Source organism: Polistes fuscatus, unplaced genomic scaffold (assembly GCF_010416935.1).
Source record: "Polistes fuscatus isolate 324 unplaced genomic scaffold, CU_Pfus_HIC Scaffold7, whole genome shotgun sequence".
NCBI classification, from domain to species: domain Eukaryota; kingdom Metazoa; phylum Arthropoda; class Insecta; order Hymenoptera; family Vespidae; genus Polistes; species Polistes fuscatus.
In genome coordinates this window covers 2,313,608-2,331,199 of record NW_025113151.1, presented here as the reverse complement: position 1 = coordinate 2,331,199, position 17,592 = coordinate 2,313,608, and the positions used below count along the sequence as shown (strand labels likewise).

At 27.3% G+C, this 17,592-nt stretch overlaps 3 protein-coding genes across 9 annotated transcripts; 1 reads left to right on the top strand and 2 right to left on the bottom strand.

Annotated features, from left to right (window-relative positions):
* Nucleotides 1-49: 49 nt before the first annotated feature.
* LOC122523956 (ribosomal RNA processing protein 1 homolog) lies at nt 50-3,747 on the bottom strand. The gene is made up of 7 exons (XM_043645947.1): nt 3,435-3,747; nt 3,110-3,333; nt 1,861-2,031; nt 1,617-1,799; nt 1,273-1,538; nt 501-1,200; nt 50-386 (listed from the first exon to the last, which is right to left on the bottom strand). The coding sequence occupies exons 1-7, from the start codon at nt 3,673-3,675 to the stop codon at nt 138-140; spliced, it is 2,034 nt and encodes a 677-aa protein (XP_043501882.1). The 5' UTR covers nt 3,676-3,747; the 3' UTR covers nt 50-137.
* A 423-nt stretch (nt 3,748-4,170) lies between these two features.
* LOC122523954 (GMP reductase 1-like) lies at nt 4,171-6,897 on the top strand. Of its 2 annotated transcripts, none has more exons than XM_043645946.1 (7): nt 4,171-4,296; nt 4,377-4,618; nt 4,933-5,052; nt 5,540-5,797; nt 5,912-6,100; nt 6,172-6,374; nt 6,474-6,897. In XM_043645946.1, exons 2-7 carry the CDS (start codon nt 4,532-4,534, stop codon nt 6,667-6,669), a joined length of 1,053 nt encoding a protein of 350 aa, XP_043501881.1. In that variant the 5' UTR covers nt 4,171-4,296; nt 4,377-4,531; the 3' UTR covers nt 6,670-6,897. The 2 variants fall into 2 exon arrangements, with proteins under 2 accessions (XP_043501881.1, XP_043501880.1); XM_043645945.1 differs by having other exon boundaries at nt 4,171-4,319.
* A 2,641-nt stretch (nt 6,898-9,538) lies between these two features.
* LOC122524002 (far upstream element-binding protein 3-like) lies at nt 9,539-16,847 on the bottom strand. 6 transcript variants are annotated; one of them, XM_043646028.1, is made up of 15 exons: nt 16,549-16,846; nt 16,059-16,137; nt 15,643-15,849; nt 15,350-15,476; nt 13,930-14,184; nt 13,674-13,848; nt 13,318-13,524; nt 13,063-13,246; nt 12,829-12,986; nt 12,641-12,755; nt 12,416-12,577; nt 12,128-12,333; nt 11,910-11,985; nt 11,696-11,825; nt 9,539-9,786 (listed from the first exon to the last, which is right to left on the bottom strand). In XM_043646028.1, the coding sequence occupies exons 1-14, from the start codon at nt 16,630-16,632 to the stop codon at nt 11,719-11,721; spliced, it is 2,142 nt and encodes a 713-aa protein (XP_043501963.1). In that variant the 5' UTR covers nt 16,633-16,846; the 3' UTR covers nt 9,539-9,786; nt 11,696-11,718. The 6 variants fall into 6 exon arrangements, with proteins under 6 accessions (XP_043501963.1, XP_043501962.1, XP_043501957.1 ...); XM_043646027.1 differs by having other exon boundaries at nt 11,696-11,985; nt 12,416-12,535; nt 16,549-16,847; XM_043646022.1 differs by having other exon boundaries at nt 11,696-11,985.
* Nucleotides 16,848-17,592: the final 745 nt, after the last annotated feature.

The window sequence follows — 17,592 nt, the reverse complement described above, 5'->3', positions numbered from 1 at the left end:
GTTTGTACTTTTATTATTATTATATTATTAACAAATAATCAATTTGTTGTTGTTGTTGTAGTTTTGTTTTGTTTTGTTTTATTTCCCTAAATTCACATATCGCTTAATTGCATTATTTACTTATAGTTTAAATTGCATTATTTATTTATCGTTTTATATTTCTTTTTATAAAATGGATTAATTGGACTCGATATTGGGCTAGCTTTCAAAACACCAACCGGTGGTTTTTTATTAGCATCGAAAGGAATCGCTGGGCTTTGTTTAACTTGTTGAATATAATCTGACGTGTGTTGAGCAGTGTTACGTTGTAAAACGATTTTCACACGTTTCTTCTGTCCTAATTCATTGATCAATTTATTTTGCTTTTCCGTGTTTTCTATTGAACTCTATGAATGATAATTAATTTCAATTATATATTACTCAATATAAAATAATATAAAATAATATTAAATAATATTAAATTATACATTAATTGTCGTTTTAACTTTTTAAAAACTTACCATTGATTTACCTAATTCAGGAGTTAACGACATTATTTTTTTATCAAGTATTACGTCACTTTTATCGTTTAATATCGACTTATCAATTTCTTCATTACACGAATTATTCATTTTATTTTGATTACCATTGACCGGTGCAATGTAATCCGATATATCCCAATGACCGCAAATATTATTTTTCATTTTCTTCAATTTATTCATTATCATATTTTTCTCGTTAATCAATGTCGATTTCCTTTTTATTCCTTTAGATTTACCTATCTTATGAGGTATAATCATAGTCATCTCATTTTTCTTACTTTTTATAGTTTCATTTTCAAGTTGATCTCCTCGTTTCTTTTGTTTATTCTTGTTATTAATCTTCAAATCGTTCGAACATGATTCTTCTATAGTTTGATTGGGTTCGTCTAAATTATTTTTTAAATCTTGATTTAATTTTTTCCTCTTATTTAATTTTTTATTATTCCTTTCTAATGTAATATTCTTGTCTGTATTAATTTCTTCTAATTCATTGATGAAATTTTCATCTGATTGTCCATTTCTTTTCCTCTTTCGTTTATTACTATCGGAATACAACTCTTCGTTAAATTTTAGTAAACGTAATGCAGCTTTCTTTGGATCTGTTTTGGAACTAAATTTGCGAACGATGTCTACTTCCTGCACACCAAGAGGCATTTTACCTTCTGAAACTTCTATAAACCTACAAATAATAATATTAGAATAAAAAGGGGAAAGCTATTGGAATATTTTAAAAATAAATTTGAATACTTACTCATCTATAAGACGCGCAATTTGTCTTCGTGATTTTGTTGTTGATGAAGGATGAAATTTGTATAATTTAATTACCTCCGATATATTCTTAGCATTAAAATTTATTTGTGGTAACTCGACATCAACTCTACCAGCTCTTGGATCTAAAACTTTTACTGTATCCTCTGTTGATTCTTTTTCAGAAATTACTTTTGTATCTTCTTCACTTTCTTCATCAGATTCTTCTACTTTTTGCATATCGTCAATACTTTTACAAGGGAATCCAGCCTGTACATAAACACATAAGCTTATTAATATTAAGTTTATAAAATATTAAATAAATCATTTTTAACATTAATCACTTACTTTTCTCCAAGCTTCAAATTTTTCTTTGTAGTCCATTCCAACATCGGATTGAAAGATAAGATATCTAAAAATATGTCTCATTACATGCCTTATTAGTTTTTCATCTCCCATTACAGCCAAGTAAGCAATAAATGGTTCGACAAGTCTTGTAACAACATCTTCTGGTATGTTTCCATTGCTGACCTACAATAAAAATAGAAATAATAGTATCTCTTCTCATTTAAATATTTAATGAAATATTTACTTTTGCTATTTCTTCCCAATATAATTCAGTTAGATGCATTTTAAAACCTAAACAATATTTGGGTTCTATTAAGATCTCTTGCAATATTTTCATTAAACCTTCTACCCATTCCATGTCCCATTTCTTGTCGTGACATATTTTAAAAGTTTGTCGTAATATTCTTCTCACTAACTGTAAATAAATAAACTTATATAGTTTGTATGCTTTTAATATATACCAGAGTTTCTCAATATTTTGTACAGTGCGGCTCAATATATTTATTTGTAATGGTACTACAATCCAAATATTTATAATAAAAAATGTTTAAGAGCCTTTCTAACTGTACGATTATAAATTAAGAAATGCTGGTACAATAATATTAATACATTTAGTATAATAGTATAATTTTTTATATTAATATAAATTAACTACTCAATAAAATGGGAGAAAATGTTTGACATCCTAATACGACAGAGCATACCAATAAAAATGGTAAACCTGGTCCAAATCTGTTTAAGGGAAACTAGGAGTAGAGTAAAAATAGGTAATCGAACGTCGGAAACTTTCAGTATCCATAGCAGGTTAAAACAGGGGGCCGCATTGTCATCTCTTTTGTTCAATTTAGTGCTAGAATTTGCTATCAAAGTATTGCAAAAAAGTAAGGATGGTCCGCAGCTGAATAGGACAACACGACTGCTAACATATGCAGATGATATTGCTTTGCTGGGGGACAATAAGGAGACATTAGTAAATAACACAAGAACTCTACTGGACAAAACAAGAGAACTGGGTTGGCAAATAAGCATGGAAAAAACTAAATATATGGTCACCGATAGAATGCAAAATTTGCATAATACCGTAAACTTGGTTGTTAGGGATAAAATTTTTGAACGGGCCAGCAACTTTAGGTATTTAGGATCGATCCTAAATCAGTCGAACGAAATTAGCGAAGAATTGAAAAAAAGGATCAATTTGTGTGGGTGAAGAACGAACCGCGTATAAAATACATACTAGTATATCCAATGGGAAAAGACCATTGGATAGACCAAGGCGTAGATGGGAGGACAATATTAGGAGGGATATTAAGGAAATGGGATATGAGGATGGCAAACGGATGGATCAAGCTCAGGAACGAGAACACTGGCTGGATTTGTTATATGCGACAATGAGCTTTTGAGTTCCCAATAACACTTAATAATAATAATAATATAAATTAACTATTACTATATATATGATTATATAAAACTAGGAATACATTTCATAAACTTACCATAGCAAATTTATCCAATCTATATTGGTCTATGCCAAACCATTCAATCGCTAAAGTTTTTAAAGTACTTTTGATATATAATAATACTAATGGCATAGAATCGAAACAATGTATAATTTTACTAAGAGATTCAGCTAACTCTTCTTGATTTAAAGGTTTGTCCGCCATCCACATGCAATAAAACAAACCTTTCCATAATCTCATAAAATCTTCTTCTATAAATTCTAAAATAAAACAAAAGGAATTAATTAGATCTTTTATGTATTTTATGAATGGAAATATATGATTGAATAAAAAAATAATTATTATTAATAAATTCTCTTACCAAATGAACTTTTAGAACGTACTGTTAACCATTTCTTTAAACTTTTCAAAACTTTGTCCCTTATTCTTTTATCATTGCACGATAGTAATCGTACAAATTTAATTTCTTGCTGAATAATCAATGCTTTCTTGTTCTTAACTTTAATTTTCTTTTCTTGGTTTTGTTTCTCATTATTTTTAAATGAATCCGGTTTACATTTTTTTTTCCCACGTGCATGCCGTTGTACTTTCTTTATAGCCATTTTTTTTCTTCTTTTTTTAATATATAAAATCAACACAACACATCAACGATAATTAATTATTAATAAATCATAAACTTTATTTTAATTAAATGCAATTCTTGACTTATTATTTTTATTATATATCTTATTTTATAAACGACATATTCAATATTTAATCACAACCTTTATAACTCGTTTATTCTTACCCTACAGCCAACAGCTGTGAATACGCATGCGGTACGAAGTGATTGCAGGGTTACCAACATAAATATTATTATATCCCTCTGACCTGAGAGGGATATTTAATAATATTATATTTATGTAATAAATAATAAAATAACTAATAACTCAATGTGAAATATATTTTTAAATTGTTCGTTTTACAATTTTACGTACAAAAGTAAGATTTAAAAAATATTTACAATAACATTTGAAAAGAGATTATGTACAAATAAAATTTGAATTCAAATTTAAAAATTGACCAATCAGATAAATACGATAAGGAGATAAATGATTAGTCACCGAATTAAAGGGTTATCTGATGTTCCAATCATAAATGATTGTGAGATCTTGTGAATGAAGTTAAATATATATTTAATTGGTTGATAGAAATAATACGATCTCTCGTCATTGATTTAACAAGTATTTATTTTCTTTTATTAAAGGTAAGTCATTTAAATAAAACTTCAACTCTTTTTTTTAAATCTTAATCGTTCTTCCAGGAATGCCATTATTAATATACCATCTCTATGCTTTAAAATATTTCCAATAAACGTGGGGTGAAAGTGGTGGTGATTAGTTTTGACAGGAAGATCAATTAAATCATCTGCTAAATTATTTTTTCTCATTCATCAATTAATAATATACATTAATCAAAATGCCAAATATAATAAATGATATTAAATTAGACTTTAAAGATGTTCTTTTACGACCAAAGAGGAGTACGTTAAAAAGCAGATCGGATGTAAGTTTTAAATTATATTTTAAATATTTTCATGACATAGCGTAGCTCTATACTGTCTCCCTTTCTTTTTTTTAAATCTTTTACCAGTACTTTTATGTCAGTAAATTGTGGAATATTTAATTTATTCGATAAGTTAAATTGCTCACAAATAATCTGAACGTATTGTATAATAATTTTATATGAAAATGTAATATAATTTATTTTAGTCTTAATTGTATTTTTTAAATAGTTTATCTTTGGATTTAGACCGATTAATTGTCAATGTAAATATTTATATTTGTATATTATTTCTATTTGAAACATCTATATTTCAGGTTGATCTTTTTAGAGAAATTACATTTCGCAATTCGAAGCAAACTTACAGAGGTATACCTGTAATGGCTTCAAATATGGACACAGTAGGAACATTCGAGATGGCACGAGCTTTATCAAAGGTATAATTCATTTATTTAACATATAAAATACTACTACGATGTTGAACTTTAATGTTGGCTATTTTCTAAATTAAAAAATCAAAAGAACATTTGCCTTATGAAAATGAATCATATGTATTAAAAAAAAAAAAAATTTATGATCTGATATACAATATATACAAAATAATCATATAGTTGTTTTTTATATCAACGTTTCAGAATTAATAAGATCTAAAAATAAAAAACAGGAAATAACTGAAAGAAAACGAATCAAGGTATTATACATTAGTGGATTCTAGTTGCTTGCATTATTCAAAATGGATTTTGTACTGGCTTGGGAAATTCCAATTAAACTTACAGCGTGTACGAAAGTTATTAAAAGTTATTAACATATCACTATTGTATAATATTTCATTGTATAAAATTATATCCAACATTATAATCACAAAATAATTAATTATATCAAATTAATATTTAACATTTGTTAATTAATATTAAATCTTTTTAGCATGGCCTTTTTACTACTATTCATAAGTATTATACAGCGGATGAATGGAAAGATTTTGCTGCGCAAAATCCTGAATGTTTAAAAAATGTTGCCGCTAGTTCCGGTACAGGGAATGAAGATTTTGGAAGGCTTTCAAGTATTATTGCTGCTGTGCCACAACTTTCATTTATATGTTTAGATGTTGCTAATGGATATTCGCAACATTTTGTCGAATATGTGAGGAAAGTTAGATCTGAATATCCAAACCATACTATAATTGTACGTGTTCAATAAGATATATAAAAACTAGATTAGTAGTTACTAATTTGTAATAAGAGGAAAGCTAAGATATAAGAATATATGCGAAGGTTTCTTTAAATGATTCTATCACAGGCAGGCAATGTTGTAACAGGAGAAATGGTAGAAGAATTAATACTTTCGGGAGCTGATGTAATTAAAGTAGGAATTGGTCCAGGTTCAGTGTGTACTACAAGAATGAAAACAGGTGTTGGATATCCTCAATTAAGTGCTGTGATTGAATGCGCGGATGCTGCGCATGGTTTAAAAGGGCACATTATCTCAGTAAGTAAATATCATTGGTTGATTGCACTAAATACAAGATAATGTTGATAGTTACTCGTATTATATTTTAGGATGGAGGTTGTACGTGTCCAGGTGATTTAGCAAAAGCTTTTGGTGCTGGTGCTGATTTTGTCATGGCTGGTGGTATGTTTGCCGGTCACGAAGAATGTGGAGGTGATATTATTAACAATAATGGAAAATTGTATAAATTATTTTACGGTATGGCTTCTAGTACAGCTATGAAAAAACATGCTGGTGGTGTCGCTGAGTATAGGTAAGTATAATTAAAATTTTATAATTTGATACAACACATGAATAAAATATTTGCATTTTCTATTATTGTTATTATTATTATTACTATTATTGTTTTTAGGTCTTCAGAAGGAAAGGTCGTAGAAATACCCTACAAGGGTTTAGTAGAAGATACAGTTTTAGATATGCTAGGGGGTCTGCGATCTGCGTGCACTTATACAGGTGCAGAAAGATTACGTGAATTGCCAAAACGTGCGACTTTCATTCGTTGTACGCAGCAATTAAATCCAATCTATGGTTCACCATCAAATGCTTGAAAATAATTCTTAAATAATCTGTTGTAGTGTAATTTTAGACAAAAAGGGTTTCTGATTATTCATTTTCCCAGTTACCATGCATTCATATTTTTGCTGGCAAATTATTTATAAATAATATTTATATATATATATATTATATTATAAGTGTTTTATTAAACTTACATTGTTTATCATGCTTAAATCAAGTGATAATATGTCTATGCACAAATAAACTTTTTTTTGCATGTATCATTTATTTCTAAAATTATTTAATTTTCCTAGACCCATTTTTAAATTAGATTTTGAATTTGAAAATTTTAATTAGAATTTAAATGTAACTGCAAAAAAAAGATTAATTTTCAATTAATTGATTATGTTTATTTATATTGATGTATATAAAAAGAAAAATCAACTGAATTTTATAAGACTACAATTTTTCTAACCTAAAAAAGAGAACTACATATTTTTCTAAAATTTAATTAGAAACTAAAAAAAATTTAATTTATAATAATAAATAAACATACATGTGTAACCAGCTAACTCAAGAAAATGAAACACTCCACTCAATGTGTATGTAAAAAATTAGTAACGTGGATAAGAGTTCTCTCTTTCACCATAGATTTCAAAGGGGCGCCACTGTACCAAGCTAATTTTTCATAAAAAATGTTGAAAACAGCATTTACACCATTAATGATACCATACATAATTTGCAATCAATTTTGAAAAGCAAGATTCCATTTGAAAGATGAAAGTTCAGGCGAGCAAATGATTGGTTCGAATTTATAAAAACACATTATTTTCAGTGATAAAAATTGTTCCAAAATTTTGGTTTTTTGATAATAGTTTATGCATCAAAATAAAGTAGCATTTTTGGAAGTAATTTTCTTCACAGAAAATAAAACTTTTTTATAAATTCATATCGACCATTTTTTTGCCTGAATCTTCATCTTTCAAATAAGTCCTTGTTACTCAAAATCGATGAAGAATTATGCCTGGTATCGCCATTGACGTAAAAACAAACATTAGTGTTCTTGGGATTTTATGCAAACAAAAAAATTTCAATTAAAAAATTATTTTATAGATATAAAATTTACATGGGTACTATACATCAAATATGGGAGAATCGTATACTAAAATATTTTCATATAAACATAAATATCTTTATTTAAACATTAATATGTCTACATACGAAGAGAAATAATCACAAGCAATTAAAAAATCTACTACTTCTAGATAAATATAATACAAACCTTTATCGTTTGAAACATTTGCTTCAAAATATATTGAAGATAATAATTATGTAGTATAATATTTACAAATTAATTAATACATGCACATTTACTACGTGTTCCTTCTTATCAGGGATACTGGATAAATTTGTAGAAATAGAGATAGAGAAAGAGAGAGAGAGACCTTGTCCCTGAAACACTTCCATTAGTTTGAATTGAGTAATTAAATACTAGAAAATGAGCACATAAGAAATAGCAATTGGCATGATCTACAAAAAGAAGAATATCATCAGATAACGTAATAGGTATGCTTTATGAAATGCAACATATAATTGAACAACAAGTTGGAAATCTTATGTATTAATTTGGACCATTATAATCAAAATGTTAGAATCGTGAAGGATATTTTTTTAATAAAATTTTAAGTTATGAATTTGTATTGAAATTGCATCTAAATTAGAACTTTTGTGTAATGGGTTTAACAGTAATATGTTTCGTTATAGTTTGAGCAAAATGTATCGATTTGTTTTTTTAAACAATACAGAAATAATAGAAACATCATAAATACTGTTAGTATGATAAATCGATAATGTATAACAAAGTGAAAATTAACATGCAGTATGTATTATAAAGAGAAAGAAAAAGCGAAAGAAAAAGAAGAGAAAGAGAGAGAGAGAGAGAAAGAGAGAATAACAATTTCATGGTAATAAATGGAACTGTTTAAAAAATTAAAAATATCAGTGGAATATTATTATTAATCTAAATAATTATACACTTTATATTAATATGATTAATCAATTCGTTTGAATTTTCATATTTTACTCAATTGTACAAGTATATTTAAAGTATTTGTATTAAAATCTTCAATACTCTCTTATATTAGACCCCGTTCTTCGAGTAAATTTTATATGAAGAAGAAATATACAAATTACTTTAAATAAATTATCCAAATCTGATTTCATTTCATATATATTTTTTTTTTTATATCGATTAAAGGGATTGTTCCTGCGAATCATATAATATTTGATCTATATAATTCGCAGTACGTATTTCCAGTTAAATTGCAAAAAGAAAATAAAATGTAAGAAGATAGTTCTGTAATTTTTAATGCGGATAATGAGTATCAAGAAAATTTCAATATAAACAAAATAAACATGACATATTCAAACAATTATTATAACATTTGTAATAAATTAGTTATTAGTTATTAATAATAATAATAATAATATAATAATAATAATAATATAATAACCAAAAATTGCATGTATCAAAACATATCTCCAGAAAATGTGATTAATGAATTAAAAAAATCTTGACCCTAAACTTACCAATAACAAATGAATTATTCATTTAAAAAATAATCAAAATTTGCATTGACAAATATTGAATAGATACTTACATACATTTATAAATATTAATGTATATATATATATATATATATATTCATGTATGTGTATATATATATATATACATATATAAAAATTTGCAACACACCTAATGGAAATTAAATCTTATTAACTAGATGATTTGTATTCGCGCTTATAAAGTAACATGATAAAAAGAAAAGAAAAAGAATGAAAAAAAATGAGAGAGAGAGATAGAGAGAGAGAGAAATAGAGAGAAAAAGAGAGAAAGAGAAATCTTTCACAATACGCTACACATTTGAAGAAGATATTGGTTTATCATTTATACTTGTATGTGTATACATATATATTTCATCCATTAATCTCCAATTGTTTAGCAGGTCCTGTTTTCATTAAATGTCAACATATAAGATAATGCTGGACAAGAGATATATTTGTTTAAAGTCATGGATCATCATCACATTCCCCTGTATGCTGGTTGTAGTTTATTCTGCAGTGAGCAAAGCGCGCATCTCTCTAACATTGCCTGTTCAGCTCCCAAAAATCTAAAAATAGTTTGTGGTGTTTGACGAGAAAGAGCAAATAAATAAAGGTAATGTTGTATTTAGCATTGTTATAATAGCATATATGTATATGTAGAGCATCATAATATATATATATATATATACATATATATGTATGTATGTGTGTGTATATATATATATATATCATAGTTCTTGAGTACACATTAATCAATAAATTAATGAGTAATAAAAATAATCTTTTAGAGCTGTCTCTTAATAACCTTGTGTTGTAGTTGTAGTAGTAGTAATTGTTATAAGAAGTTTGTAAAATTGATGAAATAAAATATTCTATGAATGAATCTGTTAGACATAAATAATGATCTATTGGCTGGTAGATATACTTCAATATTTCGTAGTTAACGCATTCGAAAGTATAATAATTTTCAACAATTATTTTCATGGAAACATGGGGTATAATAATACATATATATATATATATATATATATATGTATATGGTTAAATGTTGGCGAACTCCCTTCCTCCTTCCTCTTTCAGACCTGTTGCTGCACCTGCTAGTTTTAACTTATATTACAGTTATGTGTTATATAAAATGAATTAAATGTATACATACAATATCGTAATTAAAAACACAGGTGTGGACATCATATATCATATCATATCATATCATATATCATATCATATCATATCATAGCATATCGATACATTACATTATTATACTATTCAACTTCAATACTAATGTTTCCTTATTATCTTATATCTAAAAAAAATGATGCATATATTTGTATAATATATATATGTATATACATATATACATATATATATACATATAAATACATATATATATTATGTATACATGTGTTCATGTATGTATGTCTGTATATATGTATGTATGTTTTATATGTAAAAAAAAGAACAAAAAATAATAATAATAATAATAATAATAATCATAAATTGTAATATAAGTATTAATAGAATATAATCGTTTCTAACGGTGTTTTTTTTAGATAATAATGGATATTTTTTTTTTTTTTTCATATATATAGCAAGCGAGCAATGTAGTAATTTTTTCTGTTATGTTTATATATATATATATATAAACATATGAAGATACAGCAGGCATTAACCACATCCCGATGGAAAGCTATTTGAAAACTATCTGAAATAAACAAATAATTATAATAAAAGAGATGACCCTATTATTAAAAAATGGGGGAAATAGAAATTCAAAGGTGTAATAAATATTTTAATCGTCAATATCATTGAGCACACACTTTTGGTATAGTTAAATTGCTATAATATATTTTGTATAGACGCACGTGTAAATATATATATATATATATTTGTATATGTATATAATGCCCCTGAAAGTATCAATACATTGATTGTATATTTAATGTATCTTCCCTTTTTTTTTTTTACACCATTGATTTTGATTAATTTGATAATATTCATCAATAAATATCGAGTCAATATAAGTCAGAATGATTATAATTAATGTTATAAATATATAGGCATGCTATCTTGATTTTCTTTATAAATTAAAATATAAATATTTCTGATAAATTGAAAATTTGAAGTTTTATATAAAAAAAATATATAAAACAACAATTTTTCAAACTATATTTTATATATTTCAACATTAAATATGTTTTGTACTTTAATGTACAATTAGATATACTTTTTTTTTTTACAGCACTTCATTTCACTATGACTTATTAAAAATATATTTAAGGAAAGTTGTGTGATATTCTAATTAAAATTAAATTATTTTTATGAAACAGTTATTATTATTTTTTTTTAATACGATATAATTATTTATCATTTTCTTAATATAAATTCTATATATATATATAAATTTTATATGAAAGAGAATATCATACAACTTTCCATTTGGAAAATGTTTGTAAAGATATAAAAATGTTTACTTACAGCTTATATTATCCTCTGGAAGCTTAGTTATCAGAGCTGGACTGCGAGTAAGGATAGTTTTGATAATTAGCAGGAAAAGTTGGATTTTGTTGCCCCGATTGTGGTTGTTGACTTGTGGACCCAGCACCTGCTGCATAATAACCAGTCGGAGCTGAGCCAGCATTCATTCCTGGATAACTACCATAAGCTTGTGGAAATGTGTTTGGTGTACTACCAGGTGGTCCAGTTGATTGATTCTGCATAGCTGGTTGCATTTGTGGTTGCGTCATTTGATTTCCTTGTATTCCTAACTGTAATATAATATAACAATAAATTTATATTTAAATATTTCTATGATTAATATATCTAATAAATTTAATAATAATCCTATACAATATAAAATATTCAAATAAAAAATACACATATATAAAAATATTGTAAAGCATTACATACCTTGCCTGCTTTCATTTGTGCTTCGATTGCTTCAGCTTCTTTTATTTTACCGATGCTTCTATAATATTCAGCCCATTGAGCACTATAATCAGCTTGACCTCCATTTTGAGAAGCACCAGTTTGCTGTTGTTGTGCCTGTTGCTGCTGCTGTTGACCTGGTGTAGAAGCTGTCGCTGTTGTTGGATTTGATTGATTTTGTGCACTTCCTATAAAATAAAAAATATTAATTAATTTATTCTGTATGAATAATGATGATGATTAATAAATTAAATTGAAATACAAATTTACCTGCTTGTTGACTATGTTCTTGTTTTCCTTGTTTCGCTTGTTGTTCTATCATATCAGCTTCTCTATGCATACCAAGAGATCGATAGTATTCTGCCCATTGCGCACTATAATCAGGCTGACCTGTTTGTGGATTAACTTGAACAGGTGCTTGACTAGCATTACCTATTATGATAGTGATTTAGTAGATGGTTAGGTTTTTATTTCCCTATTTTACTAATATCTTACCTGCATCACTAGATTGAGGTTGACTAGGCCAGGCTTGATATCCTGTTCCAGCATTCCAGCTAGGATTGTAACCAATAGCTCCTTGTGCACCTGTGAAAGAAGTACCAGCTGGCCCCTATAATCAGAAGTAAAAAAATTCAACTTCTTCATTTTCAAATTTGAAATAACATAGATAATATTATACGTACCATTCCTAACTTTTCACTGAATATTCTTTTAGCGTGTTCCACTTGTTCAGGATTGCCACGAATAATGAAAATCTTTTCACTTTCATTACTTTGATTCCGCCTGTCTAATTCACAATGTGCTCCTGTTTGTTGATTTATTTGCTTGATAGTTTCACCACCTAAGTAAATTTATTTGAGCAATAAATTAAAAGCAATCATTTTAAATAGAATTTATCAGGACTGCTTTCAATCTACCTTTTCCAATAATAATACCACATTTTGAGGAAGGTACCGTGAAAGTGGTTTCTATCTTATCTTGCATAGGACCGCCTTGGCGCCTATCCCAAGTTCCATATTCATTTGGATTTCTACTGGTACCAAATCCATTTCCTCTGGGCCCACTTCTGGCACCCATATTATTTCTACCATCATCTCTCCTCTACGGTGATATAAGTTACATATTAACATTACAAGTAAAAATACAATGTATAAAAATTATATGAAATTTACCATTACACTATCAATAAGTTCTTGAATACGTTGACGAGCCTGTTCCACAGCTTGGTGTTTTCCGGATAACAAACATTTTCTGTCTCCAGGGCCATCCTCTCTTCCTTGTTGAAATTGAACTCTTGCTCCAGTTTCGGCTTGGATCTTTTTAATCATATCTCCACCTTTACCAATGACAACACCTACCGCAGCTCTTGGTACTAGTACCTAAATTAGTTTGTAAATTTACATTAACATATATTTCATTAATTTATGAATCCTCTGGTTTTTTTTTCTATCCACATAATGAACATTATGAGCTGTAAATAATAAATTTAAAAAATCATTTAATTATAGCATAGAAAGTATTGCTTTACCTCCACTCCATCACTACTAGTAGAGCCATGATTAAAATTACTATCATTAGAATAACTCCCTCCTCGCTCACTTCCTCCTCTTGCACCTCTATGAAACATTTGCATTTCTTTTTCTGCTATAAGTTCGTATACTAATTGCTTAGCGTATTCTACTTTTTGGGGATCTCCAGTTATCCTGTTAGAATTGACAACATGTGATATTCCATCTTCCTCATAGAAATAACGATTAAATCGATATGTCTATATTTAATATTACCTTAATGGTTTTTCTTGTTCCTGCGAAGGACCTTCTTGAATAACGACCATCTTAGCTCCAGATTTTTCTTGAAGTTGTTTTATAGTTTCTCCTCCTTTTCCAATAATCAATCCAACCTTTGGACCTGGTATCATAATTTCCACGAAACCTGGATGTCCTATTATTCCTCCGCTACTTCCAGTCATACTAATATCTCCGATTCCTTCCGTTCGACTTCTTTGATTAACAATCGAGAGGACCAATTCTTTCGCTCGACTGAAACAAATGCAAGTTTAAAGTGCAATAAAATCGTGAATTATTTCTTATATCGAAACTCTCTAATACTATACAGCAATATATAATAATTTGTTTGCAACACATAAAATATCTACTATGTGATGAAATATGATAATAAACCATAATTGGTTTTACTTTCATTTTTCAGGTTTATGTTTAAAATTTTTCCATTAGAGAAATGTACAATTAAATTAAATTTCAGATATAAATATTATAATCACAGATATAAAAGCAGTTTTTCTTTTGTAAATAAATAAAAAATTCAATTCATTTTTCTTCCTGTTGCGAACAACACGTCCCCATGCATATCCTATCCTCCTTCCTTCCTTCACTCTCCATACCCTATTGAAAGCAAAAAACTATTAGTAAATACAAAAGCATTAAACCAAAATCCACAATTCATGGATCACTTTCTATGACTGAAATTCTGATGCATGTGCAAAGTCGAATCTGTGCCCATTACTCACATCCTGGAGCTATATAATGGTTCTGTAAAACACTTGGTAACTTTAATATGCAAAAGCGTAAGTTGTATACAATTATAAAATGCATGTCAGCACGAAGTGATAGCATACCATAGTAAATGAAATACATACAAACTATATATCGTTTATTAAATTATGCTTAGAGCATATGTTCTAACACAATCGGTAAAAAAAAACCTTGAAATTATCTAATATTATATGGTTAATATCAAGAATTTGTTTTTCATCAATATTTTTTTATAAGAATATGATGATATCATTTTAGGTATACTTAAGGAAGTTGCATAATAAAAGGGGATTAGGTGAAACATTCCTAATTTAATAATAAAATTATATGATCTCAACTTGAATATTAAAATTAAGGAGGATAGTGGATTTGCTTGGCTTCATTATAAATATTCTTTTGTCAATTTCTTTCACCAGCTGTAATCGTTCTGCTAGAGCATTGGTTGTTTTCTTTTTTTCTTTCTCATTGTTTTAATATGTTATATGTGCAATATATAGCATTTAACTACACTAAAGGTTTGTAAATGTAACTCAATATGATTAATGGTGATAGACCCTTTTCCTTTGTGTGTCAAGACATAATAACAAAATAGGATTGCATTGCATACAAAATAGACGAAAGTAATGAAATAAGAAAGGAAAAAACAAGTTACTTGACAGCTTCTCTTGAACCCGTTAGCGTGCAAACTCGTTCAGCTAATCCACCTTCTGGAGCCATTTGTATCTTACATCCTGTCTCGCTTTGTAATCTTGTTATTTGTTCTCCACCTCTGCCAATTACTGTAAAAACAGCACTATGAATTATGAATATAATTTAAAAAAAATATATGAAAGAGCGAAACGATTAGACATGTTAAAATTACATTTACTTCTATACATAAAAAATAAAAACAAAAAAACACTAATGGTCTTCTTCGAATAATAATTGTATTGATATTTCACTTACTCAGACCGACCATTTTATCTGGAACTCTGATATCTTCATTGCAAATACCTCCCATACCACCTATCGGAGTAGACGAAGATGATTGTGATCCTACTCTAGCTGCAGCTGGATTGGATCCTTCCCCGATAGAACTATTACTTGTAGGTCCACCACGAAGTCCTATCAGTGGATCTGCTACTAATGCTGCCATTTTTTTAGCTTCAGGTTCTATTTAATATTGAAAGGAAACAATAGATATGTTCTGATTATAGTACGAGTCTTTACTATTTTAATAACGACATTAATTCTAAATTATTTGAATGAAATATTACTAAAAAGTATTAACATGTTTGTTGCTGTCAAATTATTGTCATACAGTGTCACATATCTGCGATATACAAATCTCTTTAGAAAATATTATCAGTAATAAACATTACCTGTACTATCTTCAAGAGGACGCTTTAACTTCGACTCTTGATTATTTTGAGCACTAGCAGGATTTATTTTTGCTGCTATCTATAAAGTTAAATAATAAAAGATAAAGTTAATAAAAATTTAATTATATCTTAAACTTATTTAAAACAAAATATACAACTTGATATCTTTAAACTTTAGAATAAAGCGGATATCAGCCATGTATCAACGCGAATGAAATATACATACTGCAGTACGATGAATGGTCTACATACCTATCTTAACACTAATAATGATAAAAATAATTATATATGAAAATTAATGTGTAATATTTTAAAATATATAATAGAAACTTTTTAAGTATAATAAATGTAAAATAGAAATATGAGAGAGAGAGAGAGAGAGAGAGAGAGAGAGAGAGAGAGAGAGAGAGATAAGGTATAATATTTAAAAAATAAAATAAAATTAATTAGACATATAATGGATAAAAATATTGTTACAATAATTATTTACCTGCTTTGCCCGTTGCAAAGCTGCCGCAAAAGCGGAGCTTTGGCTAAAGTTTTGAGGCGGAGCGACCGCTGAATAATCACTCATTGTGAAACATGAAGTTGTAGAACGTTTTACACCAATAAATATTATTCCTACGAGTGAATTAACTCTAATTAAATTGAGTAATTCACTCCCTTAACATATACTGCTTGTTTTTTAATATATATAAATTCAATTAAGTACAAATATTTAAATTAAAATTCTTTTGATAGTATACAATGATATAAAACGAAGGTTTGAGGGTGAAAGAACTGTACTTTTTCGGGATATAATACAGCGCAAGCGTCAGTCATTGAATAACGATTTCAATATAGATGGTAATATCACTAACTGTGAACAAAAATCTTCATGAAAACGAACCATTAACATTTGTATTCGTGTATCTAAAAATTAATTTAGAAAATTAATTTTCTTTTAACTTATTTGAATTTATTTAATTTTGATTGTATAAAATTGTATCATTTTTAATCATGAAAATTTTTCTGATACTTAAATTAAATTATTGGTTATGTATTATGACTCTACAAAGATATATTTTTTATCTCACAATCTGAATTTGTTAATGCCGATTTTCTATGTAGGGGGGGATTTTGTATTTATTTTAAATAAACTACTGAATTGGATTATTAATAATTCTTTAATATTTTAAACATTTTTTTATGTATGAATAAATTTCTTAAACTCTAGTAAAAAATTTTTGTTTTTCTGGAATATTCTAATTGATTTATTGCATTTGCTTTTTCTTTTTAAATTATATTACTCCTTTAATTTTGTTATTATAATAAATCATAAATTTTATTCAATTCCGTCTGATAATTTGTAATTTAATTAATTTTTTATTAAATTAAATTTCATGTTTTAAGGCTAGAACGTTTGCATTAAAATAGATACTATTTTGACTATAATTAATCAATTAAAATTTAAAACCAAATATATTTGTACTTGAAACAAAAATATTTTATTAAATTTCAATATAACAGAATTTAAAAATCTTTCATTAATTTA